Raw genomic sequence first — 18,529 nt, forward strand, 5'->3', positions numbered from 1 at the left:
AACTAATATTTCTTGTCATAAAGTAGATAGGATATAGCCCACTAATATTTTCTCTTGTTGACTCCAAACTTGCTAGGCTGGATTTGGAATAAGTGTGATACCCATCTCTGCTCTTGGCATTACTCTCCTTAATATATGGCAGTTGAGTGAAATCAAAACCATCCAGATTTCCAATCAAATATAACCTTTCTGTGGACAGACAGTTTCAACATGTCCAATAAGAGAATCTGAGGATAACAATTTTCAGGAACTGAGGCAGGACACATAAATTTGTAGGCATAGGAATGGGCATTTTGGTCATGACACCTAAAGATAGGAGAAGAATTGAGGAACAAAATGAATCAGAGCTGTCACATGGATGCAGGAACAGGACATGATGCAGATACACTTGGTATGATAATTCTCAAAAATTAAGACATGGGGACACAACTTTACACATACACATAGATGTGTATGTGTGTGCTTGTCTATAAACAGCAAATCACTATAATTATGAACAAATACTGAAAATAAGTTGAAATTGAAATGTAATGGAATTAATGACAAATTTTAAAAGAAAAAAACTCAAGCGAATAGAAAATAAGTAAATAAGATTGTAAAAATAAATAAAGTTAACAAAACAATGCTGACTGTGTAAAACTGGTTTGACTGTGTCCATGAACTGTCTGACTGCAGTGTCATGTTGACACTGGATGTGCATTCTAAGTGAAGCACCCGTCTGACATAGATCAAGAGGAATGCTGAACACATTAATAATTAGATTGCATCCATTAGTTTCCCTGGCCCAAGAGGCTGGTTTTGATAAGAGATGTAGATGGCCACAACATGTAATAATTTAGGGCTGATGGCAACTCAATGATGTGAGCAACTATATGCTGATGTGAGTACAACTTTGTGGGACCTTTCTATTACGGAAAATAATAGGCAATCAAGTTGTATTTGTAACAACCCCAACTGACCCTCGTAAAAATAGTGATTTTTTTATAACAATTGCATAAACTAATCCAAGGATTCGAGGCTTCAAAGATTTTATATACCAAACCACAAACCAAACTGTGCACGGAATCAAATGAAGAATAATCAAACTTTATTAATTCAATAAATAGTGTCAAATAGTCTTGAAACAAAATCGTCTATCTCAGTAGAGCTACTCTGTCATGAACCAGAAACCAGTCATAAGGCTCGCAGTCTTCAGCCAGCTAGTCAGGACATCATTGAGCTTCCGTGCATGTGATTTTTTTTTATAAAAACAGGTAAGAACCAAAGTCCTTTGTACGAATTTCTCTAAAAATTCAAACAGTAAAGAAAATAACATAAACCAAATTCATGCATAAATTTTAGAGGAATATCACAAGAAACAATTTACCAAAATCATTACCATTCAAGCATTTAAACAAGATATCATGCAGAATCAAATATTATACGACAAATATGCATAATACATGAACTAATACTGAATGGTAAAGATGCATGATTTAATGTATATGCATAAATAACTTATTAAGTTATTTACCAGAGTTGCTTTTGCATGCATGTCTCTATTAAATGCGCACAAATTAAATTTTCACTTTTCCTTAAACCTGCGGATACTCAAAACGGGCGTAAATTTTCGAAGTCCAAGTTAGGTTCCCAATTGTAGCTTACACACAATTTGTATTTTATTACTAGGTTCCACACTTGTTCCTTGACCGATATCAGGAATCAACACCATCTATCGGAACATTAGAAATCAACATCTAATGCCGGGACATCAGAGAAATCAATATCTATTAATGTCACTTTTTTGGTATACCAATAACTACAGCTGAGTCAACAACATCACCTTCAGGCAAAGTGGCTGAATCTCCCTAAAAATGTTGTCGGGAGGTGAACCATCATATCAAGTTTAGGGGCACAATTACACACGAAGTTTTAGTATCCTCACGGTCTCCCAAGACCGCTATCAAAGTTTTTCACATTGTAGAAGGGACATTAAGGAAAAAATTAATTACACTAATTGGTTTCTTTTACCTTTTCAAATATTTTCAAGTTCTTTATATAAGAATCGTTTTGCAAATCAACATGTAAAACCAATTTCGGGCCTTGACCCACACAATTCTAATAGTGTAATTAATTTTTGGAAAACCGTTAAATTTTCAGAAATAAATTTTGCAATGCATAAATAAAATCAACAATAAGTAGAGCAATACATGCTGCTGGCCTACACGGCCCGCAGTGATTCATATCTGACCACCCACACATCTCAAAAGTGATTTATGTATCTTTTGCAAAATTTCAGTGAACATGTAACACACTCATTGTTTCAAAACATGTTCACAATGCACATTCAACCACATAAAATGAATGCACATAAAGGCAAACACATACGCATGCTAATCGATGCTCACAGAACACATTAACTTGATCAATTCCATGCATAAACATTCAAACATGCATATGATCATATTTACACAAACATTAAATAAATTTCAGATTCATGCGTATGATATGCACAATTGCAAGTCAATAAAATCAAAATCATGTTTATGTATCATTTCAGAAAAATGCATACATCAATCTTAAACTTGGTCAAATTCATGCACAAATTCAACCATGTGGAAATTCTTTATCGAACCATCAACTAGGCATATATGAATTCACAAACCAAACAATCATCTATTCGGTAGAATTGGACTAGATCTGTCGAATGCATACACTCGGCAAAATCTGATTCATAACAGTTCACCTAAACTTGACAAAACTAATCAAATTTATGTACCTATGAAACTCGGCAAATCTTAACCAGATTTGGGTATATATAGAACCCAATAAGTCTGATCAAATTCACACGCATATAAAACTAAGCAAGTTTGATCAAATTTACATGCACAACAAACTCGGCAAGTCTGATAAGATTTGCACACAACCAAAATTCAACAAACTAGATCAGATTTGCATATATATAAAAGCTTGGCAGATCTAATCAGATTTGCATACGGATGAAATTTAGCAAGTTTGGTCAGATTTGTACACCTGCACAACTCGGTAAGTCAGATCAAATTTGTTGACTAATGAAACTCAGCAAGTCTGATCAGATTTGTACACACGTGTCACTCGACAAGTCTGATCAGATTTGCACACTAAAGGAAATCGACAAGTTTGATCAAATTTGCATACCCATGCAACTCAGCAAGTCTGATCAAATTTCCTTACTAAGGAAACTCAACAAGTTCGATCAGATTTCCACACTTACGTCTTGGCAGATCTAATCAGATTTGCATATCATATAACTGGGCAGATCTGATCAAATTTGTATATTTATAATAATCGACATGTCTGATTAGATTTGCACACATTAGAACTTGGCAAGTCTGATCAGATTTGCACACAATGAAACTTGGCAAGTCTGATCAGATTTGCACACAAATAAAATTCAGTAAGTTTGATCAGATTTGCACACAAATAAAAGTTTATAAGTTTAATCAGAAACAAAGCACCCAACCTAGCAGATCTGGCCAGATCTACACACTTAAGAAAATCCGCAGATCTGGACCAGATTTGTCAATCCATGCACTTGGTAGATTTGTCCAGATCTGTTATTATGTAAAAGTCAGTAGATCTGTCCAGATCTGTCTGTATGCATCTTATATAAATTTGGAACATTAAGACCCATTCAACTATATGCATGTTAAGAAATTATCACATCTGAACAAAGTGTATATATATACACACACATTAGGCATGAACAAAAACAAATCTGAACCATATAATATTTTTTAGAAACATGCTAAAAATTCATCACACAAGGGTCGTATGCACATGTTCAACAATATGATCAAAAGGTCGATAGGACTAGATATATATATTCAGCATGAGAAGCTATTAAAAGAAAATTGACAAATTGTATTTTCAAACACAAGGGATAGGGAAATCGACATCTATGTGAATAAATATATACATGAATCAATTTAAATATATTTCTTCCCGTAAGAACTTAGAGACAAATCCGTACCTTGATCGTAGTGTAGAAAAAGATCGAAAAAATTGATGGATGTATGAAAAACTAAAATTTTCTTCTTCTTTTTTCTTTTTTCTTCCTTTCTCCTCACACGATTTTGGGGTTCTTCATCTTTTTTTTTTCTTCTCTAACTCACTTTCTAACTCTCTCTCTCTCTCTCTAGAACACGAGTTCTATAAAGAGGAAGAGACCAACCCTTCTTTTATATTTTATCTTTTACATTTTATTTTCTTATTTAATTTTTTTAAGTTAATTTAATTTAGAAGGGGGTGATGTCCCCTCTAGATGAGGCCTAAGAAAGTAGAGTTCTACTCAATGTGGAACTCTACCACTTCTAGATAATCTTTATTAGTTAAAATTTATTTAATTATTAATATTTATTATTTTATTTAATTTAATATTCTAAAGAATATTTCAGAGGGTGTCGGCCCCCTCTAGAAATCTCTATGGGGTAGAGTTTTACCCCAGGTAGGACTCTACCTCATCCTCTTTTAAATTAAAGTTGATTTTAAAGTTTTAAATTGGCCATGGATGAATTTCGGATCTAGATCTGGATCCAATATCTAAATCCATATCCAAACCCATATGGATCATATCTGGACCAGAGTTTAGTCAATATGGATCATGGACTGAGTCCAGATCCATATTAATTTGGATTAAATGGAGCGAATATAGTGCGATCCAATCTAGAAAAAAGTCAAAATAGGTAATTTTTTGAAAATGCAATTTTTGGGCGAATCGTAATCCAAATTTGAAAAAACGAGTGCATCTAATGCTGTACATACCTGAATTTTGCTTGAATTTAAAGGTTAAAAATAAAAAAAATTCTCAAATTATAATTAGCTCAACTAGTTCTTGTCAATGGGCTCTGGGCCATGACAGACCCAACTGGCGTCACCTATAAATGTATATCTATATATCCATGATTTTATCAATTTAATTAAATATTTAAATGAAAATTCATATTTTTTTGAATTTAAAAATCATGGAAAAATATGTGATATTACCTTATTTCTTCAAGTTTTAGATATGATTAGATCTTATTTACCACTCATTTTTTTAGACGAATTGGGTGTTAAGATATATGTAGCATTTATCTATGTTGTTGTATTTGTCTTGTATATACCAAAAATATACTTAAGTGTACTTTATGCTTTTTATTTCTTTCTTTTGATGTGTATTCTTGTATATTTAATTCGAGTTGTATGTATGCCTTTAATGTATTTTAGGATGGGTATACTCTAGGTATACCTATTAGATTAGTAAATATACTTATGGTATGCTTTAAGTTAGATTAGGTTTTTTGGTCATTATTAGAATGACTAAATATTTTATTTTTATTTTTTGCTTTCTTTTTTTGGTCATTTTTTGAATGACCAACTAGCCATTAGGGTTTGTAATGGCTAGCGTCAGGATTTGCTTTAATGGCTAGTTTGAATAGTAAAACTAGCTGTTATGTCTTCCTCTATGTATTGTTCATCCTTTTGTTGTATAGGTGACAGAGAATGGATGTATATAGTGTGTGCATCAGTGTTGTAGTGAGGTTGACTTGTACATTTGTGTGGATATTTCTCATTAATAAAATATTTAATTTTTATGTCTTGTTTTTCCCTATGGCTATGTATGGTTTATTGTATCTAGCCAAATGCATTTGGATTTCATTTATGTTTGATAAAATTGTTGTTATTCTTTTGTATTACGTGTAAATCAGATTCCGTGCCATTTGTGACAGTGGGCACTGAAATATATGAAAGAATTGATTACCCCATGTTTCCATTTTTTGACCTGGAATTAAAACATGAAAATCTTTCTGGGCAAGTCTTCTTTCTTTTTATAAGTTGATTTGAGGCTGAATAGGCTGGATAGTGTCAACTCCAATTATAGACGTATCATAGCTGATGCCATTTGTAAATAGAAAAGAAGAATCTGATCATTGATACCCGTGTACTTTTGTCTGATCAATATCAATGGAGAGACCTTATTATAGACACAAATGCACTCTAACGAGATAAATAGAAGAGCAAAGCAACAATAAGGTAGAAAAGTTTAAGATAAGCAAGTAGAAGACAAATAACTTTAGGGGTCAAGAAGAATAATGAAGCCAGCAGAAAGGATAAAGGATAAGGAAGAGATTATATTCTATGATTAGGTAGATAACTTTTGATCTGATGGCAGCCAAAAGACATGTTGGAGATGAATAGTACCGGCTCATTGTGATTCTTGGGAGCAGCTCATTGGTTTATTTATAGGCAAATCCTGATTATGGTTAATACTGATTGCAAGCAGTTTTAAAAAATATTATTAATATGCCACTATGTCACATGTATACAGACGCAATGCAATACAGATTTGAGACATGAATGCATAATTTTTGTAAAAGTAGGAAATATGGAAATGTATAATTTTAAACATTTAAGATTCAAAACATACATTTTAAATAGCTTAGTATTTGAAAATATATTTATGAATCATAGATTATATCATGTCAGCCATGTGTCATACTCATAGTCTCATAGTGTTGTCATGTGGCATGTCTGGGGTATGTCATGTGCCTTAGACATGGGACTACAACTAGCATGTCCTTGTGACATAGATGTGCCACCTAGACGTGGCATACCATATTTTACCGGCCTTGCAGATTTTCTACTCATAGATGACATGAAACCTGGTGCAATTATTACAATGATGCCACTGTTCTAACATAGTGAGACCAGTTCACAAGATGAAGATCATTCTAATGGCTTTGTCGACATGGTTTTAACACTGATATTTTTCATTAAATATTATAGACAAATGTTGCCCTTGATGTTATAAAAAGGAGTTCAGTATCAGCAGCAATATTTGCTCCTGGGTGGGTGTATGAAACTAAGCAACAACCCAGCTTTCGGACTGCACAAAATCAGTAAGTGATAATTAGTTCCATTTTTTTGCACTTTGTTTCATCTTAACTCATTATGACCTTTGTAGATATTTTGTTGTTTGTTCATGTGCATTGTGAGTTTTGTTTTGTTTCATCCCAAATCGGGATATTGTTATAGCTGAGATTCAAGTTAGTGCTGTAAGAGCAACATCCTGAATCTTTGGTTTTCTACCTGCTGAATCTGCATACAAATTATGTTATTCTTCTAAAAATGCATGTGCATGCATGAACTGATTTTTGGCTCCTGATGATTTAGTGAAATCTTGAAGTGCTTAATGCATTCTTTGTGTTGGTTTATGGAAGTTCATTGCCTTGAAGAGGCAAATATTTTCTTCATGATACAATAAATATCAGGTGCAATTCATAAGTTACTTTTTTGATCTTCCTCTACTTAGAGCTGTCAACAAGTATCATGGCTAGGCTCTGACCACCCACAATCTGTTTTTATTGAATATGACAGCAAAAAAGTAGCCCAAATAAAAATTGGATCAGATGTGCTCATCCTTGTGACAAGCTTTATCCTGATTAGATACCAGACTTAGTCCAGCCGACCTACACTATTTGTGTGTAATCTCACTGTTATTTAATCCCAGGAGGGATATGTTAAGTTTATCAAAGAATCGTGAAGACAGGAGAAAGAGTGAAGACTCTAAGAGGGAAGATGTAGAAGGAAACTTACACAAATGCAATATGTAAAATACATAATTCATTTTGTTAGTATCTTCTATCCCCTTTCAGTCCATCTAACTTGCCATCTCTATATGCTTTTATTATAATATCCAATCGATTTGAAGCAATCTCTGAGTGGGGAAAACCATGACTAAGTTCAACTTCTCAACCCTCCTTCCTTTTGCCAACCTCCTGCTTGTTTGCTCCACTGTACCACCTCATGCCGCATCTAGCCCTCTTCAACCTTTCCCTTAGCATTTTCTTGAGTTCCTTATGAAAATTGTTGTTGAAGTTAATGTTGGAAAGAGAGAAGAGGAAGATGATGTAAAAGAAAGGGAGCCACCACCTCTCAGATGTTTTTTCTTGGAGAGAGAGGCCACTCTTTTATCCCTTTATAATATAGGCCAAACCTAATAGGGCAATCTACAACAATGCTTAGTCCTTTAACATTACAACTATGCCACACCTTAAAGAAAGACATAAAATACATAATGTAACAATCAAGTTACACCCATGATCCATCAAGTAAAAATGACAATTCACCTGTTAAAACCATGTTCCAACCAATTCTTTCCTGGAGGTAAAGTTACTGTCCCCCACCCCCTCCCCCCTCCTCTTCTGAACATGTGTTCATGAACACATATAATCAACATCCATGACATTCATAATATCATAATAAATCTCATAAGATCATAAATGAGAGTTGTATGCAACATGTATGTACATATGCAAGTATGCTAGTACATGCGTGTGTGTGTGTGCATTTATGTATTTATATATATATATATATATATATAATTTTTAACAGTTTTAAGTTAACACTATGTGTGTGTGTGCATTTATGTATTTATATATATATAATATCGATAAAAATGAACTTGATTAGGGTTAACTGAATCTACTTTTGGATAGAAGTGGACTTCAGTGTGGTGGACTTCACCTAACACAAAGGAAGTTGTGTCCAAGTGTTGCACCCGCCTGGGTGCGGGTGCGACGCGGGTGCGGTGCCCTGTTAGAAAAGTCCGTGTGACATAGGTTAAAAATCAAAATGGCCTCACACTGTTATTCCAAGTTCAGTATTGGTGACTATGATAACAAAAGACAAACACACAGAGATACATACATCCATAGATACATGTATGTACATATGCAAGTATGCTAGTACATGCGTGTATTGGTTATCAAGTCAGTGTCATATTTTTTTTAGTGAATAATACGTTCCTTAGTAACCTAAGTCACACAGACTCGGCTAGGAGGTGCCGCACCCGAGTCGACACGCCCCGACACGGGTGCGGCTTCGGACTCGGCCTAGACTCGGTCAACGAGTCAAGGCCGAGTTCGTCCACATTTTGGACTCGGTCAACTTTGACCGAGTCCAAAAATGACCATTTGTCCCTAAAAAACTGATTTTTTTTATATTTTTTATTTAAAAAAAAATATAAAAAGAGTGCACAGTCACAGTCACAGTCACAGTGCACAGTGGACAGTCACAGTGCACAGTGCTGTGCACAGTGGACTGTGCACAGTCACAGACTGTGACTGTGCACACTGCACAGACACAGACATAGTCACAGACTGTGTTGTGTCTGTGCACTTTTTAAAAAAATTATATATATATATATATATATATATATAGCCGAGTCCCCGTGTCCAAAAATTTTAAAATTGCGCCGCACCCGCACCCATGTGACATAGTTTGTAACCGATAGACATCTAATATTTTTTCAGTGATGGCTACAGTGCCACCACCTACAAAACTTTGGGATCTATTTGGTGCAACTGAAATATACCTAGGTTTGTAATGAAACAAGAGAGAATACAATACTGAAGCCTCTAAAGGCATACAAGAGCCAAAAACAAGTACACAAACACAAGTCCACTAAGGGACAATACAAAAGTCAATCAATGGAAAATACAAAAGCACAAAGTACACACAAAAAGCCACAAAGGTTTATCACAAGAGAGCACAAGATAAAAAATATAATATTTATTCACCTTTATATAGGCACTGAGACCCAATGTAGTCTTTGGGTTGCTCCCAACGTCTATAAATATAGCTGTTGGGGAGGTCCCAACGACTATATTGATCTTGGACCAATATGCCCTCATACAAGAATGAAAAGACAAAAAATAAAAAAATATAGACAAAGACTAATCTGTCCCTAATGGGCAGTACCTACTACATAATGTAAAAAGACAAAAAATGCCCTACATGGGCAAAACCTATTACAATAAAAGACAGTCAAATATACATATATATACCAATACATCTTAACAAGGTTATCACAATATGCTCTTTAATTGATCCAAACATAAATTGCTATCTTTTTTGTTGCAAATTCAAGTAACTTCAGTTGCTTTTGGATAAGCATGTTGACAAATATTTGATGAGACAATAATTTTACTTCAAAACATAAAAAAATTATTTAAATTTTTGTGATACTCGAGGTTTTCTGTTTTGCAGTTGGTGGAGTCTTGTCACAAAGTCATGGGGTTTAGTCCAAAAGTATCCAAGAACATTACCATTTTATTCAAACTTTGACCAGGTGAGCTTCCTTGTGCAGTTTAGTGGCAGTCATCAGAATCTGAATGTTGAAAAATTTAAGTTTTGATACCAAATGGAAATGTTGTTAATCAAGACTAACAGTCTTCTTGGATAGGGTTAATGAAATTAACTGTTTCACATGCACAAGCAGGCAAAGAAATTGAATATACATGCACCTACATGTACATGTTCTTGCCTGTTATGTACACAATTTCATAACCCCTAAAAAACATGCACAACCACCCAACACATTTGAGTGTCAGCATACTAACGATAAGCAGTGGTCTCAGAATGGTAAATCATATAAACTTTTGGTATCTTTCTGTTACCCAAAGCTATCTCAAAGAATAGAGGACGACGAAACGTAAAGGGGGTGCTGCTGAAACACGATTCCAATTGGGAGATTGTGTATATCTTTCCACTATATATTCAAAACAGTTACAACACAGGTGAAATTACAGAACTGCCCCAATATTTATTACTATACATAAAAATAGCAGAAGGGGAAACATCGGAAAGAATAAAAGAACATACAAGAAAACACATGACATCTATGAATCTGGATCTGGGTCCAAATCCCAGATTCACCAATGTTATCTCTCAATAGATCTAATTACCAACTAACTAGCCATAAACTGCCAACTGACTAACGATCACTGCAGAGGTGATCTCGGAATGGTAGTCTCTAAATGCTTCTCTTGGTCATCGGTTCAAAAGAGAGACTGTACATTTGGTTTAATGAGTGTCAAGTGTATTGGTGGCTTTAAATATGTCGTAACAAGCCAAGTCGTCTAAGCTTCTCAAGGCAAACCCTCTCCAAGGATGAGAAAATCTTTTATACGTTTGAACATCGCAGGTCTGGAAGGGATGAATTAGTGAAACTTCATTAGAAGCCACATATATTATGTTACTATAAAGAACAGGTGGAATTTCATTTACTGGGAAAAATGCCAGGGTCACAGCATTATGTGTCAAGTGCACTTTAAGGTTGCTATAAAAGTGATCTTTCACACATGCATCTGGAATGTCAGTTTTAATGATATATGTACATGAATTGCTCCTGTTCACTGGTGCTGAATTCCTGCACTCATAATTCAGTTAGAAACTCACTTGTACCTATGCAAAAGAAATTGCACAGAGAATAGATCTACCATAAAAATTTAATATACAAATTTTTAAATAGTAATGTGAAGACTCAAACTGAACAGGACATGATTTTTTTCCCTTAGTATGTCCTCCAGAATGGCTGAAATGTGAAAGACCACATGTTATGTTCAATATTATATCATAAAAGACCTAGGTTGTTACTTATTTTTTGCTTTGAGTGAAGGTCTTCATTTATAAACTATCAAGAGCATTTCACATAATAACTAGTTCTTTTTTTGTTGAGATTTACAAGTATCACAATACTGTGCATTTTGAGTTATAGTCTGGATGTGGCTGTATCACCACAATCTATCATAATTTGCAATATCAAAGGATTTCTACATGTACAATGTGATTTATAGTCTGGGAAATAAATCATCACACTCTTTTGTGATTTGATGATGTGTAGTGCCTGACTATTTAATAAATCTTTAATTTTTAATTCTTGGTTATTAAAGAAAGAAAAAAAAACAATACCTTATTTTCACTTTACTGTTTGAATTATTGGATAGCTATTTAAAAAAAAGACAATTCATTTATTGCTTTCCACTACTTTACCTTTGCTCCCTTGTATCTTTGTTAAATGATTTGGATAATCTTAGAAAAACCATAAGTATTGCAAGTTTCTATTCTTTTCTTTTAGTGAATTTTTTGTAAACTTTGAAATTCAATTGAAAGAAAAAAACTCTTTTTCCTATATTTTTTAATTGGACTTAAAATCTACTAAATAAATATATGAAAAGTCATTAACACCTTGAATTTAGAACCATTAATAGCTTATAATATCTCCAAAATGAAAAGAACTTCAGAACTTTCTTAGCAATAATCACATAAATGCTGAACTATAAGATGTCTGAAAAATGTATACAAACTAATTTCCTATATATTTGTCAGTATACTAGAAATAAAGCCTTAGAGTGGCATTTTTTTGTAAATTGTAGAGAACAAAATGCAGTTTATTTTTTCTTCTCTAAATCTTTGAGTGTTTACAGGGCACTGGTCTTCATGTTTTCGTTGATGGGAAATTAGTATCCAATAATCCATGGAGCAATATTTCTTGCCAAAGTATTCAGGTTCAGTATCATTTAGTGCTATCCTCCTATTTAGTTTGCATTTATCCAACTTATTTTCCACTATTTTACGATCTTGTACGTTGAACTCAAGAATCAAACACATATTACAATGTTTTAATTGATGAAATTGTTCATTTTGGTAAATTTTACCCTATGACTGAAAGGTATTTTGGTTTTATAGCTTGTATGTATAACAGTGATGCAATTAATCAACAATAGACTGTATGTAACCAGGCTCCTTGTTGGAAGTATTCCTTTTTTCATGATAAATTCAATTTATTGCCTTTTTAATTATGTAAATTTATTGATATAATACAACAGTACTCTTTCCAGTATTTTCATGTGAAAATAATTCCATTTTGTATTTTTATTTTTAAAAAATTGTTGATATTTTCCCCGTAACTCCAAGAAGACATATTATTTTTGAATCTCTTGAGAGATTGCATTACCATTATTGAAATGATGAAGAATATATTTCTCATGAAAAAAGGAACACATCAACACTACCTATCAGTGTTGTGAAAAGCGTTGAGGCGTAGCGAGGCGCTCCACCAAAAACTGAGGCGAGGCATAAAGCTTAAGACTTAATTTTTTTTTTGGAAACTTAAAAAAACTATAAAAAATATCTAAAAATACAAATAAATAAAAAATTGTTTTATTGATGAAACAACAACCAATAAGAAATAGAAAATCCTAGATAAATATTAAAACTAATTACTGTGTAATGTCTAAAATACTCCTAATGGGTTTCACTTATTACATAAAGATATATATATATATATATATATATATATATATATATATATATATATATATACTTTTAACATTTAACAACACCAACCTCTGTCTTCTTCTTTTAACTCATAGTGGGATCACCAAAGGTTTGTTGGGAGGTGTGATTGCACTATTATTATTGCAATGGTTTTATGATGACAATTCCCATGTCTTTGAGAAGGTTCCTTAACCATGCAAGTTCCATTGTTGTCATTAGTCATCGCCTGATGCTCAACTTACTGTGAGATCACCAAAAGTTTGTTGGAAGGTGTGATTGATCGTAATGTAGATTGTACTTTTATTATTGCAACACATCTTAAATAGTTTTTAGATGACAATTTCCATGTCTTTGATAAGGTTCCTTAACCATACAAGTTCCATTGTTGTCATATTCATTGCCCGATACTCAGCTTCAATCGAAGATACCTTCTATTATTTTTTGCACCTCCAAGAGACCAGAGTCACCTAAAAAACACACAGAAACCAGTGGTTGAGATCCTATCATTAGGATTTCCTCTCCAGTCAGCATCGGTATAAAAAAGTAAATCTAGAGAGGAGGATGAGGATAAGAAAAAACCTTATTGAATGCTTAATATATTTAATGATCCTTAATAGTGCACTCATGTGCACAATGGTTAGAGCATGTTGGAACTAATTGATTGCATGAACCACGTAGGCTATGTCAGGTCCAGAGTTACCAGTCGAGGAAGCGGGAGCGGGAAGCGATACGGGAAGCGGGAGCGGGAAGCGAGGCACTTTCAAAGCGGAAGCTTCCCATAAATGAGGGATGCTTCCCCATGCATTTCGGAAGCGCGACGTTTCGCGCTTCCGAAGTGCGTATCGGGGAAGCGCACTTCCCCTTACGCCTAGGTGCTTCCGGTAACTCTGGTCAGGTCTGATAATGGATAGGTATGTGAGAGATTCAATCAATTATTGATATGGTGTGTGATCTTCTAGCAGTGTCCCATCTTTAAGCCTTAACTTTGCATTGACAACATCAGGAGTCTCCACCTTCTTATCATTTGAAATCCCTATCTTAGTACAAATGCCAGTTGCCAGTTTCATTTGTGATAGAATATAATCTCTGGGAGAATAGGCGACCTCGATACCTAGAAAATATCTCAGAAAACTCAAATCAGATAAACATTTTTAATTTGATTAACTCTCTTTTTATCACTTCTTGTAATTATCATATCATCTATATACAACAAAAATACCATGATATTTGTACCTGTATTCTTAACAAAGAGAGCACCGTGAGTATAACAAGACCAAAAACCCAAACTTATCATAACATTACTAAATCTTTCGTACCAAGCCTTAGGGGCTTGTTTAAGATCATATAATGCCTTTCTTAGTTTTAAATTTTTTTCCTTTCCAATATTAAATTTTGACTGAGGATCCATGTATACTTCACTAAGATCTGTAATGAAACAAGAATCTTCCAAACACATAGAATACATCCTCTAAGATCCAAGAGAAGAACAAGTGTCCACAAAAGGGCACACTACCAAAACCCACACAAGGGGTATTCCCAAGAACACTTAAAAATAAATATTTTATTCATCCACTAAAATGCAAGAAACATGCATTTGAAGAGGGGGGGTGACCCCTATTTATATACTTGAGATGAGAGGGAAGAGAAGACTCAAATAGAGTCGTTGGAGTCTAACAACTCTATTTGTAGCCATTTGACTAGTTCCAATGACTCCAAGACTAGTCAACTTTTAGTTGACTAGTCAGCCTATCTAGTTCAAACTGAACTAGATACAAAATGAAGAAAAATATATGCATATGCATATATATATATATATACATTTTAACAAGATCACTATTAAGGAAAACATTTATTTCCATCTAATTCGTAAATAGGCAATTTTTTAATGGATGCAACAACTATGAGAGTTCTAACACTATTCATCCTAGATATAGGTGCAAAGGTTTCATTGTAATCAATTTCATATTCTTGTGAATAACCTTTGGCAACTAATCTAGCCTGTATCTTTCGAGAGTCCCATCATTTTTAGTCTTAACCTTAAACACCCACCTTTAACCTACATGTTTCTTTCCTAAAGATAAATTCACTATTTCCCAAGTATGGGCCTTTCGAAGGGCTTCTAATTCTAAATTCATAGCTTCAACCCAATAAAGACTATCTTTGGTTTCATTATAATGAGAGGGTTCATAATAGAAATGAATAGCTAGTAGGCATGCCCTATAGTTTGGTGAAAAAGTTTTATAGGACACAAACCAATTTGGTGAATTGGAAGTTCTATGAGATTTCGTAAGTATGGTGTTCTCAAGAGATACATCTTGACTGGGTGTTTCATTTATTGAAAGGTCTTGAGAATATTTTTCAAGAGCACATGTTTGGTCTCCATGTATCCGCTGGGCATAAACTTGAATATTTTGGGAAGCGTTTTCTATTAAGTGGTCATTAACAAAAGACAATTCTAAAGAACCAATATTGTGACTCTCTTCAAGAGCATTATTATCTAAAGCATCATCACAATTTACCTCACAATCATTTGATTCACAAGAATAAGTTTCTTGCCTTGGTAAGAGATCAAACAAGAATGCAGTCTTAATGAAATATGAAGAACACAACAAAGTGCCTCTTATGGGCAAGTACAACACACACAAAAGGAGACCACTTATGGGTCAAGATACAATCACAAACACAATGACACTTATGGGCAAGAGAGAAAGCATAAAAAATATAGACTTTATCGAGAGAGTGCCTAAGAACAAGCATAACAAACAAGAAGGGATTCATCCCCTATTTATACACAAAAGGGACATCAAGAGCCATTGGGAGTGCTCCCAATAGCTAGAAATATAGCCGTTGGAATCACTCCCAACTCTATTTCAAGGGCATTATAAAGTCTATAATGCCCTTGTTAAAAAAAATAAAATACATAAAAAATAGAAAACCCTAAAGTGACCCTAATGAACACAACTAATTACATAAAGTGAAATAACTAAAATACCCCTAATGGGTATACTTATTACATCAATAAATATATATATATATATATACATTAATATATGTATATATATACATACAAAAAATTATAAGTATATATATACTTTAACACTACCCTTTAAACTTATGGTGTAAGCACTCAAAGTTTATCAAGCAAAAAGTGAAACCGGGGCGAGGGAAGAGCTTTTATAAAGAAGTCGACAAACTGAAATTTTGATGCTACATATGGCATGATGATGGTCTTCTTCAAGTACGCTTTACGAACATAGTGGCAATCCATCTCAATATGTTTGGTGCATTCATAAAACATGTGATTGTTAGCTATGTAGATGACACTTTTATTATCACAGCATAATCTTGGGGTGATTGCGCATGCACTCCCATGTCTTCCAATAATCTTCTCAACCACACAATTTCATATGTTGTGGTGGCCATGGACTAGTACTCAACTTCGACTAACGATAATGATACCTTCTGTTACTTCTTGCATTTTCAGGACACCAGCGAGTCACCTACAAAGATGCAGAAACCTGACCTACAAAGATACAGAAACTTGTAGTTGAGCGTCTATCATTAGGATCTCCTCCTCATTAAGTGTAATATCGTGTGTTTTTCATAGTTTTAAATTTTGAATATCTGAAATTTTGGCCAAGTGTTTTATAAAATTGATCAAAATCATAAAAAACATCCTCAATTATTGGTGATGTCAGCGGGGTTTGGGCGTGGCCTAGGGCCCACTAAGAAGACCAAAACGAGGTGAATAATATTTGAGAAACTTTTTGTTTTAAACCTTTAAAATCAAAGCAAAAATCGAGCAAAATTTAGGTTAAATTCAGGCAAAATTCGGAGGCGAAAATCAGGTAAGTATACCGTTAGATGCGTCTTGTAATTCTGAGAACATTGATATTTTGTTTTTCTGAAATCGGGTTACGATCATGTTTTTAAAAAATGACGCCTCTATTTTTACATTTTCTGGATTGGATTGGATTAGATCTGATCCGTTTGATCCAAGTTGATATGGATCTGGACCAAGTTCAACACCCATATTAACTAGGATCTAGTTCAGGTTGGATCCATATCTATGTCACAGGGATTTGGCCAGACAGGTGCTGCACCTGCGTCGACGCGACGCGATGCGGGTGCGCGTGCGGCACCGAGTGCGGTCAACCTGACCCTGGGTGCATTGACTGCACCCAGGGTCATTTTGGTCCAATTTTTTTGATTTTTTATTTTAAAAAAAATTCCCCTGTGAAATGGGCTGCGAAATTTAAAAAAAAAGAATTCTGCTGACAACTTACCGCGCAGGGGGACCCGCCCTTGGCTGGAATTTGATTTTGATTTTGATTTTGGCCTTAATAGCTTCGGTCTCTTTAGAGTTGCCTATTCCCTGACGAGGACTTTCAGATTCTTCACCTCTCCCCACCCCTTGCTGGATCCCTGCAGGTAGTGATGAGAGAATGAAAGGACATAACAACCGAAGCGTGGATGGCTACTTGCTGCTGCTGCTCTTGTTTTATAAAGGGGCACTTGTGTCCACAACATCTGACGAGCTTTGTTGGCATCCCATGCTATTCCTGCCTCCAAACAATGAATTCGCAGCGTTGGAAAACATACTGTTAACTTGGAAATGATGATCCATCTTCCTCAAAAATTAAAACCAAAATTCAAGAGCCTTTTGAAGTCTTTATCCTTCAACCATCCATATCTTTCTTCGTCAAGGATTTTCTCTCTCCATAATAAATGATAATGGTGGTGGTAGCCTTGGTGGCTATTAGTATTCACTTTTCTCATGACGAGATGGGTGCTCTAGCCGTAGTCTGGTGTAAACCTCTCTTTTCCACATGTCAAATCCAATAAATTTCTTTTAGAGTCCAGACCGAAGATCTGTGTGCAACTGTATATAAAATGAGTTTTGAAGAACCCTAGGCAGTGGCGGTGGAGCCGTAGGCCTCGTGAAGACTCTCTCTCCAACAAACCACATCAAACCTTTCGCTTATATTTTTTTTTATGAAGACTAGGGAGTTTCAGGCATGATTGAATCATGACAGTCAGCAGAACGCAACAGGCTGGGTTGATCAAATTGCCAATCCTTCCGGTTTATCAATTTTGTCCCGTTGCGCCAAAGTACACAACAAGCAGAACGTGGGTAACGAGTCTTCAAACAAACACACTAGCAAAAAAAAAAACTGGTTATAAGTCCTATATATATTTATTTATTTTTATTTTTTTTTGTTTGCCTCACCCCCGCACCCGCACCCGCACCCATGTGACATAGATCCATATGAATTTTGGATACGGATTTGGATCTTGGATCTAGATCCAGATCCAAAATCCAAGAGTAACCAATTTAAAGCTTTAAAATCAATCTAAAGGTTAAATTGAATAAGAATTCCACGTTGAGAGGACTTCCAAAGAGGGG

General features: G+C 34.6%; 1 protein-coding gene across 2 annotated transcripts in view; it reads left to right on the forward strand.

The window, feature by feature from the left end:
- The window catches only part of LOC149846367 (cytosolic endo-beta-N-acetylglucosaminidase 1-like), a 123,443-nt gene that overhangs the window by 18,108 nt on the left and 86,806 nt on the right, over positions 1-18,529 (forward strand). For both annotated transcript variants that reach the window (XM_089996327.1, XM_089996326.1), the window contains exons 6-8: positions 6,787-6,899; positions 10,051-10,132; positions 12,270-12,350. In XM_089996327.1, coding sequence (XP_089852453.1) covers positions 6,787-6,899; positions 10,051-10,132; positions 12,270-12,350 — 276 coding nt within the window. The remainder of the gene's footprint in view (positions 1-6,786; positions 6,900-10,050; positions 10,133-12,269; positions 12,351-18,529) is intronic.

Source organism: Nuphar pumila, chromosome 2 (genome assembly GCF_984573655.1).
Source record: "Nuphar pumila chromosome 2, dmNupPumi1.hap1.1, whole genome shotgun sequence".
Taxonomy (NCBI): domain Eukaryota; kingdom Viridiplantae; phylum Streptophyta; class Magnoliopsida; order Nymphaeales; family Nymphaeaceae; genus Nuphar; species Nuphar pumila.